This window comes from Vidua chalybeata, chromosome Z (assembly GCF_026979565.1).
Source record: "Vidua chalybeata isolate OUT-0048 chromosome Z, bVidCha1 merged haplotype, whole genome shotgun sequence".
Lineage (NCBI taxonomy): Eukaryota > Metazoa > Chordata > Aves > Passeriformes > Viduidae > Vidua > Vidua chalybeata.
Genome location: NC_071570.1, coordinates 34,355,416 through 34,369,618, shown reverse-complemented (window position 1 = coordinate 34,369,618; position 14,203 = coordinate 34,355,416). Strand labels below are relative to the sequence as shown.

The window sequence follows — 14,203 nt, the reverse complement described above, 5'->3', positions numbered from 1 at the left end:
AGGCAAAACAGTGCATGTGGTTTTGATAACATAAATAGTATATACTGTATAATAACATTGGGCTTCTTGGCTCAAATCTAATGACATGGGATCAAATCTGGAGTTACAGAGATTAAAACTAAACAAAAGAATATCAAAAGGAAAAATATGACCCCCTCAGTAAAGGAGGAAAAGAAAAAAAGAAAAAAATTATAGACATATCTGCTAAACCTGGAAAAAGAATATAAACTTTTTAGTAGTTTGAGATAATGATTTGAACTAAAACCTGAGGTATCCCAACAGATTCTCCCTTGCTGCAGCTGCACTGGCAATGGAAGCAGACACTGTGCTTTCCCATGCACCCATCCAGATTCTGACTCAAACCTACCCTCTCTGCCTGGTGCCAGCCCTTTCTTCTCCATGTAGAAGGCAAGTCAGGGCTATTGCAAGAGATCCTTCACCCTGGGAAGGGTGGTTTGTAAGGAGAGGCAGCTGAGCAGGCTGGAGAGACCATAAAAAGCCTTTTAAGAATTTTTATCTTCATATAGTGCTCTTGAAAGTTTGTATCTTGAGCTTGGGAAATGCTTGGTGATTTGGGATGCACTCAAACAGTAATTAGTCTGTTACTGTTCCAAACAAGAATTATTTCAATTACAGTTTAACTTAGACTGCAACTGAAACAAAAATATTTTGGTGTCACTCTCGGATCAAGGTAGGATGTTTGAATTTTCATCAAAGAAAATATTTATTTATCTCTCCCAAATACTGAATTTCTAGGATCAACATGTAATTACAGTTAAGGCATTTAGTCACCAATTCTTGGTGAAAAAAATGCTTTTGCATCCCAAAGTGTTCAAAAATTAGTAAATATAAATGGATATTAAAAAAACCCAGTAGATATTCAGAGAATAACAATTTTAAAAAGAGGGAGCTGCTTCAAAATGCACAACAACAATGGATCCAGGAAATTAATATTCAGAGATCACCATAGCTACAAGAACTGTTGGCTACTGTGTAGGATGAGCTGGAATAGGGACCACAGTACAGAAGATAAGCGTTATAACTAATTTTTACAGAAAGTAGTTTCAGATTATTGAAGGCCCTGCATCATCAATAGGTGCACCAGTCCTAGAGTCATGCAGAATTTCTGAGATCATTTTAAGTACAGCAAAACATTTGAGTCAATGGTGCAAGTTCCTTCAGCTCCTTGAGAAAGTTGCATGAGACCTTGCCGGCAGCAGCAGAGACTGCATGAGCATCTGTGCAGAGGGCTAGCTTCTTAGGAAATTCAGATGGTGCAAATTTGAATCAGCAGGTTTAATTAGCTGAGAAAGATGAACTGAAATGAAATGCTTCAGAAGAAGCAAGGAGTAGAGTCTATAAAAGTTATTCAAGGGAAAACAGGGGTTTGAATTCAGCCACATCTCCTGACTATGAAAAAATGCAATTTCATATGCACATCAAGGAATGAAGGAATACCTACTGCCAGAAAATGGTTAGTTTATTCTTGGAGATAATAAATTTAAAAGAATTAAATGAAATGCATATTAAGCCATGGCACAACTTGGTTTAGGAAGTATTTACCTGAAATTTGTTCCTTCCTGAGGCAGGTAATGCAGCCAAGAAGTAATCTCTTAATATACAAGAGTTGAGAAAAAAGTATTGTTATGCTGAAGTGAAGTCTTTCTAGGATTAATTTCCTGAGTTTTTAGGAGAAGATGTAGCAATATGTCTTTCCAAAGACTTCTGAAAGGACAAGGAAGCTGATACTCTGGATCTTGGAAGGACAGACTGGAATCTTCAGCAGTAAGGAAGCAGAAAATATGTCTTGTGTGTTTTCCTTGGAGTCCTTGTGAGCAAGCCCTTCAAGGAAAGGGCCCATGGGAGAATGTATAGAGGATCAGAAAGGGTCCACAGTGCAGTATGGAGGACCACCACTGATCAGGAAGCACATCTCTGTGACTGCACACACGTTATATTGGGATTGTACTCACAAATGTTACCCAGATTAAACAGGGAGAGCAGTAAAGATGATAGATTCCTTGTGGAACAGGAAGAATTAGGAGTTGTAATAGCCTCTATTTCTTGTTAACTCACTCACCAGCTTACTTTTTGACTGCTCAAATTAGCCTTCTAATGAACTCTAATGATGAAGAGCAGACACAGTTCTGGCATGGTTTAGCAGAGGAGCTTCTCACAGGTAGCAGGTAGTAGGTGTGATGCACAGGGATGTTTTCCTTGCCTTTGAGTGTGGTTCCAGCTAACTGAGCTCCTCAAGCACCCCCAGGTCCTTGCACCATGTCCTTCCATCACACACCTGCCATTCCATGCTGCAGTGGGCTGAAACCACCCTTGTGTTACTTTGGAAATTCTGGATTTTAAACCCCATAATTACTAAAGAATGTGACCCAAGAGGACTGTGAGGGCTATGTGATATGTACCATCTACATAAGCAGGGTGATGCCTGTGTTTCCACACCCAACCAGTTACAGATGTACCAAGGGAGACAGCCCTTTACTCAGGCCCTTCCTGGGAAAAATTATGACTGCAAGGGTGAATGTTGCAGTTTGTGCACAGAGGAGTTTGCAGTATGGCCCTGAAACAATGCAGGGTCTAGAAGCCTGAGAGAGTCTGTATCCTGTACAATTCTCTTGTCCTAATTTCACATGTTTGTTCCAGCTCTGGGCTTCAGTACACCATTTTCTTAACCACCTTTGTAAAATTCAAACAACAATCTAAGTGACTGACTACTTCTCTCTCTGTACTTCTGACCCGTTTCACAAAGGCATATCCAGTAACATACGTTTTCAAAGCAGCTGCCAAATTGAAATGTATTGTTTTATGGTTGTTAACCAGGCTTGCCAGTATCAACTTCTATGAAGTATACTCTGGTCGTAACATTCCTTCCACTGTGAATAATTTTGAAGATATTGGCCCCATGTTCAACTTCTCAGTTAAGGTTAGTAAGTCTGTTTTGTTCTGGTTCAAGAAGTTGCCTTAGCTCCCTCTGTAGCCTGCTCCCAAAACCTTGTTTAAAAAAACAGTCCTGCTTTCATTGTCTGATTTTGAGTCTTTTGAATAGGTCAAGTAAGAGAAAAAATTTGCAAATAGCATAAGTTCTTGGAGTCTTCATAAGGTTAAGGATGACATTTGTACAAGTAGAATGAGGGAGGGATTGGTCCTGCACTGTGTACATATTTAGAAGATGGTTAATGCTTAACTTTAGGCCAACTTAGACTGTTTTTTCACAGAGTCTCTTGACAACTTGATAAATAAAAACAAGTGTTTGCAGGCTTGGACTTTGAAACTTGAAGTTTGGCAAGGGTTAAGAGCTCAAACCTGTTGCAAGAACTAGCCAAATCACAGTGCTTATTACATAACACAGAAAAAAAAATTAGATCAAAATATGCAACGTGGAAGAAAGTTAAATTATGTTCCATTTCCATTCCTGTAACTGCTACTCCAAAGGACTAAACAGGCCTATTGGCCATGACAGTATATTTGCTTTTCAAAACATATTTCATGCAGTTAATATGAGCTTTGCTAAGAAAACAGACAGGAACCTGGAGCTATACAGTATATTTCTGCTTTACTATTCACAAAATTACTACCCCAGTGTCTTAGTAAAAAAAAAAAAAAATTATGTAAAAGGAGTCCAGTTCTTCCATACGCATCCATTATTTCTAATTTTCTTGCTGTATCAAATAATTTATGCATAGCTACCTGAATTAAGTCTTGAGATTTTACTTTGCAGGTAACAACAGGAAGTATTCCAGTAAAGATGTCATCTGTAACAATCAATCTTCCCGAACTGACCACCAAAGGCAACCCATTGATGTACCTAACTGCAGTCACCACAGATGAGGTATAGATCTGAACTGTGTTTTGGGGGTTTATCAGTAATATAAACATCACTTATCTCCCGAATATTATGGCTTAAGAGAATCCATGCTCTTTCTCCTTGTCCCTTCCTCATAAAAGAGGGACCACAATGCCAGTAGTACACTAGCCTATTACTTGGCAGATGTGGAGTATCTGGATCTCTTCAATTAGGTCCTTCTCCAAGTTCCTGAGAAAGTTACTGTAAAAATTTTTAGATGAGGAGAAACCCTTCAGGTCAATCTAGGGACAAGGGAAAAAAACAGTGTCATAAGAATTATTTACTTCTGACCAAAACCACATACTTTTAGTTTCCTAAAGAATTCAGTGTTCACACTTCAGCCTTTAACCACCACCATCTAAGCCCAGAAATATATATTACGATGAGTATAAATTCCTGAGTAGCATGTTGTCCAGTCTCATTTCTGCCATCTTTCCTAGGCCAGAGGTGTTACTTGTGATGCTCAGATAAATCCACTGCAAATAGGGAAAAGACCTTATTCTCCATCTTTTATGAAAGAGAACTTCAGAGCTTCCAAAGAGCTGGTGAGTAAAACCCAGGGCTGCAGTAAGCAGGACTTTCTGAGCTCAGGGAAGCAGAGCTGACCTTCTGAGCCCATTGCTGTACTTGTGAGGAAAACTGTGATGGGGTGGCATTCCTTATTTACAGAGCAGGAGCTCTGCCTACAGATGTTCTCACAGACACTGCATCTGCTTTAGCACAGTCTCCAAGCACTTAATTTGTATGCACAGAACAGCAAAGCAAAGGCAAGGGCAAAAAGTCTGCATGTTGCAAGAATATTTTTTAAAGTGCATTTTTAATGCATGCTGTTGCCTCTTCTTGCTGTTTCCCCTGGAAGAACTGTAAGAACGTGAAGTGCAGTACCATCACATGCAAACTGGAAGACATTGCACTGAAAGGAGAGTACTTTGTGAACGTATCCACCCAAATCTGGAATGGAACCTTTGCTGCCGTGAGTATCAGCTGCATCTTTATGGAGGATCCAATACTCAAGTATTTTCAAACTCCTGATATTTTTCAAAGTTCAGTACAGAGATCTTACAGTCTAGAAAGACTTTCCTTTACTTTATATTGGTTTGTGTTTTTCCAGATTGAAAACTTGAACTTAAAGTAGTGAGGCTGCATAACACAGGTGATAAAACTTGAGTCCACCACAGAATCTAAGAAAATGCTGTGGTAATGCAACCTTCACAGCTGAAAAAATGTTTCCTACATCTGTTAGATTCATTCTGGGGGAACTACAGTTTCCACAAAACTCATCATAGGACAGCAGAGCACAATATCATCATAGCCTGTAAAATAATCATGCTCTTTAGCTTTTGAACATCGCAGCCTACATTGTGATCATTTTAAATCACATCAAAATACTAAAACCCTGTTAGTGCTGCCAGTTTTATTTGATAAAGTGTGGAAAATGTCTTTAATTGATTTTTTGTGTTTATTAGAGTAGGTGTCAAAGAAACAGTCTTGCTTAGAGACCTATAGGATATTTCTTAAAAGAAACATCAATATCTCAGCCTATTTTCAATCACCATGTGTCCTCCAGGATATAACTCATCATGAGTTACTAGACTTTTGAAGTTAGACCGTGTTTGCTTCTTAGCTAGGCAACCAAACAAACACTGTCTTGGAGTCCTGGGTTTGCTTAACGCGTCAGGAACATGATGCAGTCTCCTTAGTGTGTCTGGCAATTCTTGTGGCAGGTATTGACATTTAACAGCAGGGCTGTTGTCAGCTGCAGCATTCAACTCTTAAAAGGAAAAGATCAGGCTGATAGTGTTAAATGTGTTATGGAAGTATGTGACAAAAATTATCTGTCTTTAGCATTTGTATTTTTCTAATCAGCTGGGTCAAGACCATTTGTTAGTGCTGTTAGGTACGCAGAAGGTAGAGACCTGAACAAAAGGTTACTACCCTCACAAAAAAGTGAGTGGGAATGGTTTGTTTACTATCACTGGCTGATGGGAAGGAAAGCTCATATGTCACAGTTCTCTTCACATCTCCCATTTTGTAATTTTCTATTTGGTTGTCAAATTCAGCACGCATAATCTTACAAGCACTCAATCATGCATATCATCAGCCTTTTTATTTAGTGGCAATCAGCCATTGTCCAAGAAGGGCATAGCAGGCTTGCCAGTACCTGCTAAGCAAAGAAAAGATGTGCTTAGGAATTGAGGTGCTTTGAATAGTGATCAGGTGTGCTTCTAAACTTTTAGGTGTCCAGGACACAACACTTGGGCCACAGTGCAGGGAGTGCAATAACTCACACTGCAGAGCCAGTCAGTTTGGTGTGTTGACCACTGCAGACCCACAGCTGCCCACGGTACCTGGCCCTGCCAGGGCTGAGGAGGAAAAAGGGCAGAGCAGGCATTGCCTTTGGGTCAGCTGGAGAGAGTGGTCCTGTGCTCCCATGAACCTGAGGCCATTCCTTGTGGTGCTGTGGAAGAACAACAGTGAACTGTTAGTGTCTACACAGCCATGCACCTCTCCTCCCAGTACATCCACAGAGGGAAGTGGGGTCTGGCACAAGATCTCTTTTCAAACAGGAATTGGCTTAAGATTTTTGTCATCTTCTCTGTTTAAGCTGAGAGAGCTACATCAGAATTTGAGACATGGAGAGGAACACATAGTGAAAGGAAAAAATAAATGGGGAAAAACAGAAGCATTGGCTAGAAGTGAAGGCGGGGGGAAGTAAAAGAACATCCAGTTTCCATTTCTTTCAAAGGCCAGAGATATATTCCCATCTGTGTCTCCTTCTCTCACTGCTATTTCTTCCCATCTCTTCCCTCAAAGCAGTGACAGCTTTGAAATAACTATAAAAAAGGGTTACATAAATATTTCCTTCTGTTTTGCTTGAACTGTACATTAAAGAAAAAGAAAAACCAGTTCCTCAATGTCATTGCTAAGTGGATTACTGATATATTATTACTTTGATTGACATGTTGGCTGGGGAAAATATTAAAATAATTTTAATTTTCTTAATACTATGATTTTCTTTTCTGGCTGTGAAGTCTTCATTTCAAGGCAATAGAATTATTTTAGAATATCTACATTTTATTTGAGTTGCCCTATAACAGAGCTTTACAGTTGTTTTAATACTCTCTTTCAGTTAATTTTCCAGACAATACAACTCTCTGCAGAAGCAAAAATTGATACAAATAACCCTGAGTTATTTATTATTGGAGAGAATACCCTAACTGTAAGTGATAGTTAAGTATATTTTTTCAACTTCTCTATCTTTGACTGTATTTAAGTAATAGTATTAAATTTTCAGTGTCCTTTAGGAGTACATAGGAACTTGATTATGTTGAACTGATGTATCATTTGACTATATACAAGTCCCTTAAGTTATTAAAATGTTTTTATTTCAGCCCACTGCTATATAAACCAGACATAGTTAAAATCTGTAGGTTTCAAATAAATTGTAGACCTCTGAGAAAAAGTCAGCTAGAAACTTATGAAATTCAGATAGCTTTCTGTTCATGAAAAGATCAAGATTCGGCTTTCTTGCTGCAATGGAATTAATTGTTATAGATAAATGAGCTCTGGGAAACATGTTCACAAATCTGACTTACAGTCTTACTTACTTCTATAAGAGTATGGTTTGAGGTTTCTGCACAAATGTTTGGCAAAGGTCCCCAGAAAGTAATCTGTTCTTGTGGAATGTGGAATATTTTTAGCATTTGGAATAGCTGTCATATGGACAATGTGGACACAGCTAATCTCAAGAGAAGTCTCCATACCACTGCTTTCTATTTGCTATACACAAACATAAAAACTCTGGAAGAATACTGTAGCACTGTGGTACTGTTGTAGTAAAAGAGGACACCTTATTCTCTTACTCTGTCTTGAGAGGAACACCTTTCCATTTGCAGTACTAACTTCAGATTTATTTTTACAGGACTTAATAGCATGTTTAATCCGTAAAATAACCAATGCCATTAAAAAGCAAAATGCAAATTAGTAAATGAGTCAAGTATCTGTAAGAATGTGCAGCATAGCCCATTCACAGGCAATACAGAATTCAACTAAATGTATACAAAAGCACTTACAGATTGATCTGTCTCACTGTGTGATACGATCACCATCCAATATAATTTTTAATCATTGGTTTCTCATGGATCACTCTATTTCTTGAGAAGAACCTCTAAATAAGCTGTTTTGCAATCAGTAAAAACTCCAGTGCCTGAAGAACAAAGAAAGTATGTTTTCACAGAAAAATTACATGCCACTATTTGAAGTGTTCTGAGAGCTTCAGTTTGGCGTGGTATTATTTCTATTAGGAGATATTATTTCTATTAGGAGACGAAACTCATTACTATACAATGCAAATATTCCAGGTAATTGCACAGGCTTTTTAGGTAACTCATAAACCATGTATTAATAAGCATTTTTCAACATTTGAAGCGTGGTATTGCCCTATCTACATTACCAGAACTTCTGTTGGCAATTTCAGGAGAACTAGAATTTAATTATTCAAATGATAGTTGACAAATGAAAGTCAATTCCTCTCCCAGCCATCAACACATGCGCAGCTGGGACTTCTACACCTTTGAGGAAGTAGCTGAACAGACCCTGAAAGTTATCCACAGGGTTCCTCAGAAACAAAGTGGCTTTTGGTGACTTCCAGCCTGAACTTTACTCAACGACCTATTGCCCTATGAGAAGTCTTGGTAAATGTGCCAGGTTGTGGAGGTACCTTCTCCCTAGAGCAGACAGTTTGACACTTGGAGTCAGTACCCAGCACTGTACTTACTTCTTGTCAGACCAATAGGGATACCCAGTCCGCCCTTCACACTTCCTTGGGAACAGGACAGTACAGAAGAACTAGAGCTTATTTCCCTACTTACCCTGTTAATTTAGATGGATGTGGTAGGATTCACAATTTAATATCTGCATTAGTCATCCATATTCTATATACCCTAGTCCCTGGGTATATACAGGTAAAGAATATGTATTTCTGAAATGCAGTTCATCTCATCCTAAATTTGATCCTGAAAATAAATAGGGTGAATTAGGCTTTTTAAAAAGCCTATCCCTCCTTTGGGAGTCAAGGAACCATGTTGTAGAAAAACACCAGATCAATCGAATTCCAGTCTCATGGGTTTCTTATTGACCACAGTTTAACTTCAGGAAAGATAATTTGTTCTTAGGCATCAATTTTTCTTTCCAGTAGTGCCACTTCACTGTTAATCTAATGCAGAAAGCATTACTAGGCAAACTGCATATATGAAATTAGCTTTTTACATTGGATGAACTGATTTTTGTTTAGCCAAATAAATGAATATTGCCTTGTGATGCTATATGGGGAAGCTGCTCAGGTATTTTTACGTAAAAGCTTTCACATTTTTTCCAAGTTGGAGAGGACTGCCAGCTGGAGGCCAGAATGTTAACCTGCTAGAATCATCACTATGGTCATTCAGTTAGAAAATACACAAAGCCATCCTGCCTTGGTGAAATGAATACACATAACCACACCTAGCACAACACTGGAGCCTTCCAACAGAAATTACTTAAATCACTGAAATGTCAGTCCAGTGCAAGTTTCCCAGAAAGCTTAAGATTAAATTACTCCAGACAAATGCAGTGAACAACCACCCTGAGAAAATAAACCAGTGTGACTTGTTTTATCATGTTTCGGGAAGGAAAAAAACTTTCAGCTAACTGCATGTCATTCCAAGATTAAATCCAAAAATTTGACAGTTCATAAATATTACAGCAATGTCTTCCCAAGAAACTGTTATATGTAATTATATATTTGGTTATACCTAATCCAGCTAGATAGGGTATCACCTGAAAACTAACTTCCAGACAGCCTGTGCTCTTCTGGGAGCTCTCTGGTATTGCTTGTGGTTCAGAAAATGTAGATGTGCTAGAGGTGCTCCTGTTTGACCTATAAATCTTGCAGCAAATTCATACAGTTGACCCAGGAGAACACAGATCACCATGAGATCTGTCAAATCATTAGTGGTTTCATAGAAGGTAGGAACAGCAGGCAAAGGAGACTGAGGTACCTGCCCAGCAGGAGGATTTCAACAGATGTGATGGTGTCTGACCTCAGTGATTAGTACTGCCTCCTACAGCTGCTGAGCACAGATAATGGGCTCTGACAATGCTTGGTGAAAAGTAGTGCTTCTCCAGCAGTCTGCTTTTGGGGCTGTACTCCAGGCTATTACCCGCCTTCACGTAAACATGGCTGTTTTACACAGTGATGGTGTGTGGAGCTTCCGAAAGGCCTGCTGTTAATGGAGGGGCAGCTGGCAGGAGAGATTAGTTCTCTGCCTGTTATGCATGGCCAAGAGTGATGGGGGCCTCTAGTCCTTAGCTGGCATTGCCGTGTGCCACAGTGTAACTAGGCACCCATGGACACCACTGAAAGGGCTGTAATTGCTTGGTGTATTCCAGTCATTCATCCTGGAATATGTGCAGTCCAGGCATTCTTGTTCTTTGGTTTACAAATCCTACCTTATTTGCAGTTAACATTTGCCCCTAAAACACAATCTCTCTGCTTTCAGATCCCAGTTACAATAATGAAGCCGGATGAGAAAGCTGAGGTACCAGTAGGTGTTGTGATAGGCAGCATATTGGCTGGACTCCTCTTGCTGTTGGTACTGGTTGCTGTTTTGTGGAAAGTAAGTAGGTATTTGTATCTTAAAACCAGACAGGGATAAATAAATTTGGGCTATTTTCTTTGGAATCTCTCTTCTCTAGTGTGAAACAATACCACATCTGCAGTTTGGTGGTATGAATAATACTGCATTGACATTACACCCTTGACATATTTTAGAAGGGTTTATGAAATGAGTCCTTATAGAAACCAGCAACATGAAGATGATAAATGAGCTGCCAATCATTCAAAACAGGGGCTGTGGCATTTACTTTTTCCTTTCAAAACTGTCTGCCTCCTTCCATAATATCCTTTCTGGGCTCTGAACACCCGTGATACTCCCCAGTGGACGAGGGTGGGGATTACAAATAAGGTGAGAGAAAATATATATTGAATGGACAAAAGAACAGACAAAAGAAAGGGCAGGGGCAAAAAGTAAATTACAAAGGTTACACAGAAAAAGGGGCAAGTTTTTCTGTGTGCCAGGGATTTGGTGTTTGAAGTGCTTCTTGGCACACGAAGGCATCATGGAAATGTCTGTATCTCGGCAGGGAGAAAACTGGCTAATCAGCACTGCTGCTCTATCATTTAGTTGCACCATGTAGGAGTTTAAGGCCCACCTCCTTTCATTTTAGAGGCAGGAATTGTCTACAAATCACTGTGTAGTGTATGCATGCACACGTGCATTTTTACCATCACAGTATTTCGTTTTGCTGAGTAATGAATTATCAATGACTGATTGCAATGTGGTGTTTATTTTAATGCTTCTCACAGCTTGGCTTCTTCAAGAGACAGTATGAGAAAATGACACAGGATATAGAAGATGTCGATGAAATTGCAGAACTCACGAAGGATAAAGACTGAAGATGAGTTACATGGACGAAGAGGAGATCTGAGCCACCAATAGTAGTTGTGATCAGTCAGTTCTTCAACTGGAGTGCCTTAAAGCTTAGTAACATTTTTAATGAAAGTGTCTTTATAGATGAAATATTTTACAGATTCTACTCTATTGTAAGAGTAACTGCAGGACAGTTTGGTTTTTTCAAAAATTATTTATAATGCCTTTTCTTGTAAATTTTTGCCTTTCAAACAAACTTAACCCTTAGAACTGGCAGGTCTGGAGTAAACAGTAACATACTCCAGCAGCCCTTCTCTTGATCCACTGCAGAGTGAAACAAGAATTTATTTCAGATTATTGTGGAACAGCATCAGTTGGTAATTCAGTTGACAAGTACCACATGTGTTAAAGGACATTTTCTATTAAGTTGATGATGAATGTGTGGTGAACACTGCTTCCAGACTGGGAGAAGAAAAGTAATTTTTTCATTGACTAGCTCCATCCTTATTGTTTTAGAAAAATAATTTCCACCAGCAAACCTTTGCTTTAACTAATTTATAAACTGGGAACTGTGTATGAACATGTCTGTCTGGGTGCTACAGGACAACTGGTTGGGCAAAGTCTTCCAAAAGTTCACCATATTTCTTGCCCTAAGGTCACAACTAAATTACTGAAGGATATTGTTTTGGGGAAGTATTGCCAAATGGTATGTATAACTGTTCTCTGCAATGTTAACACTCATTTTCATCTTGAGAAGAACTACCACCACTACTGTTACGCTGGCCTTTATACTGTCGGTCCCTCTGATACCAGTTTGGCTTTTGACATTAATAGAAAAGACAGTCAAGATCTTGCCTTTAATTCTGTACTGAAAGGGGATAGCTGACTGAGGAATTATGCATGTTACAAAAGGGGATAGTGAAGATCTAAGCTCTGTAAAATGTTTACTGCACTTCTTTAGCATCTCAGTGCCCTCCAGGAGGCCAAAGTTCAGTACAACCTCCTTGCCTGTCACATTTTTTTGGTCCTACTTGTTAATGTCTTGATGAAGTTAACTTATGTTTTATACAGTGAAGTACTGTAGTGCTCTGTAATGAGCTCTAAGCACAACACTTGGGTGACTTTGTGTTGGTTACAAACCTCAAGTTTATCACATGCTGTTACACTGCCTGGTTATAATGAAAGCTCGGTCTTATAAAGGCCTATGCTGTAAGACTGGTAACAGTCAAGGAAATTGGCCTTTTGGCTGCCTTTCTCTCTCATGCCTGGCAGTTACACTTACAATTGATTGTGAGAGAAGATGTGTGTGTTTTTCATATGTATGCTGCCATGCCAGTGAGATTGTTTCCAACTTGAGGTGATTTACTTGAAGAGTAAAACATTCAAATGTGCCTGATTGAGAACATGAAGTCGTGGTTTCTTCCCCCCAAAACTGGATTGTAATTATGCTTAGGCACTTTTCCATTATTTTCTGAGGGACTAGCCTTAAGCACATTTGAAAGTTTTACTCAGTCTTTTTTAATAGCTAATCAGTCAAAAGCCAACCATCTCTTTGGCAAATAACAGCTTCATTTGCAGCAACAGCTGGATTATGTTCAGTGTAGTTTTATATGTGTTTTGAATTTATTTTGTATCTATGAAATGTTATGTTTTGGGACATTTTGTTGCGGTTTTTCTAACATTCTGAAAAACAATTCAGATTCTTATATCAATTATCAAACAAGATTCTTGCCATCAGCTGAGTCTGTGACCAAAACAAATATTCTAAAAGTGGGAGAAAAGTAGCAATTGCATAAATCTAAAGAATAAGCTCCTGACTTGTAATTACAAACTTTGAGGGCAAATGCTTTTAAGAGTAAAAAGAAAAAATTTGTCTGCCTCAATTCTTATATAAACTTGTGCAGAAAAAAATACCCTTACAGCCATGTATGTGGGAAGCTCCTACATAATCAGGATCCTGCACTCCAGAGAAGAGGGGGAATTTTTCAATACACCAGACTGTAAAATTTTCAATTTCTGGTGCTGCCTACCAGGGCAATTCAGGCATTGACCCATATTTCCTTCTTCCGCCTTCAGTGGGAGGTACAGGTCAATATCCAATATGCAACTTCTTTGGGGATTTAACAGTTTATCAATCAGGTAGCAAAGATTCAATTCACTAGCATTTTGACATGGACAACATAATTCCCCTTCCCAGCCTGGACACAATACTGCTTTTCCAAAATAAAGGGGAGACATAGCAATGGTAAGGCTTTTGTATCCTAACCACTCCAAGTTACTAGTTTATTTTTCTTTTATAATTAATTAATACTTAAATGGATAATTCAGTTTTTGTAATGGGTAAGTCTATTGCACTTTTAAGTTGGCACAGCTGCAAATAATACTGGAAATATTATGTATATTTTGTATTGTGTGCAAGGGTTTGGTTTTTTTTTTCTTTTTAATTTACTTTTTTAAAGCAGCGTGTTTTAAATACCCTGAAATTTTGAGCTTCCACATGTACTTCTGTTTGTGCTTGCAGAAAGAAGTCAGCAATACCTTCAGCAAACTCAAGTTATATCTGATTCTGGTCTTGAAATGTAGCTGCTGATTTCCTGAAGTACTGGAATCAAGTCCAAAATCTGAGTTGGTTTCATATGAGCCTATGTATAAATTTGGAATATACAAGAGAGTTTATAATAAAGTTGACTTTTAAAAGCTAGTATGTAAGCTCTATGGGAGCAGGGACTGTATCACCGTGGTGGCCTATCTGAGGGCCTAGCAGCACTACTGCAATAAAATCCAAGACTACTGCTGAATTTATTTTTTATTTATTTTTAGACAGCAACCTAAAGAGAAGCAATGCTACTGAAAAAGCACTGCATAAAATGGGGCCAAA

General features: G+C 38.7%; 1 protein-coding gene across 1 annotated transcript in view; it reads left to right on the top strand.

The window, feature by feature from the left end:
- Nucleotides 1-14,203, top strand: part of ITGA2 (integrin subunit alpha 2) — a 67,307-nt gene extending 53,104 nt beyond the window's left edge. Inside the window, exons 24-30 of the mRNA XM_053931839.1 lie at nucleotides 2,836-2,938; nucleotides 3,734-3,844; nucleotides 4,300-4,404; nucleotides 4,719-4,832; nucleotides 6,990-7,079; nucleotides 10,396-10,512; nucleotides 11,262-14,203. Coding sequence (XP_053787814.1) covers nucleotides 2,836-2,938; nucleotides 3,734-3,844; nucleotides 4,300-4,404; nucleotides 4,719-4,832; nucleotides 6,990-7,079; nucleotides 10,396-10,512; nucleotides 11,262-11,351 — 730 coding nt within the window. The 3' untranslated portion in view covers nucleotides 11,352-14,203. The remainder of the gene's footprint in view (nucleotides 1-2,835; nucleotides 2,939-3,733; nucleotides 3,845-4,299; nucleotides 4,405-4,718; nucleotides 4,833-6,989; nucleotides 7,080-10,395; nucleotides 10,513-11,261) is intronic.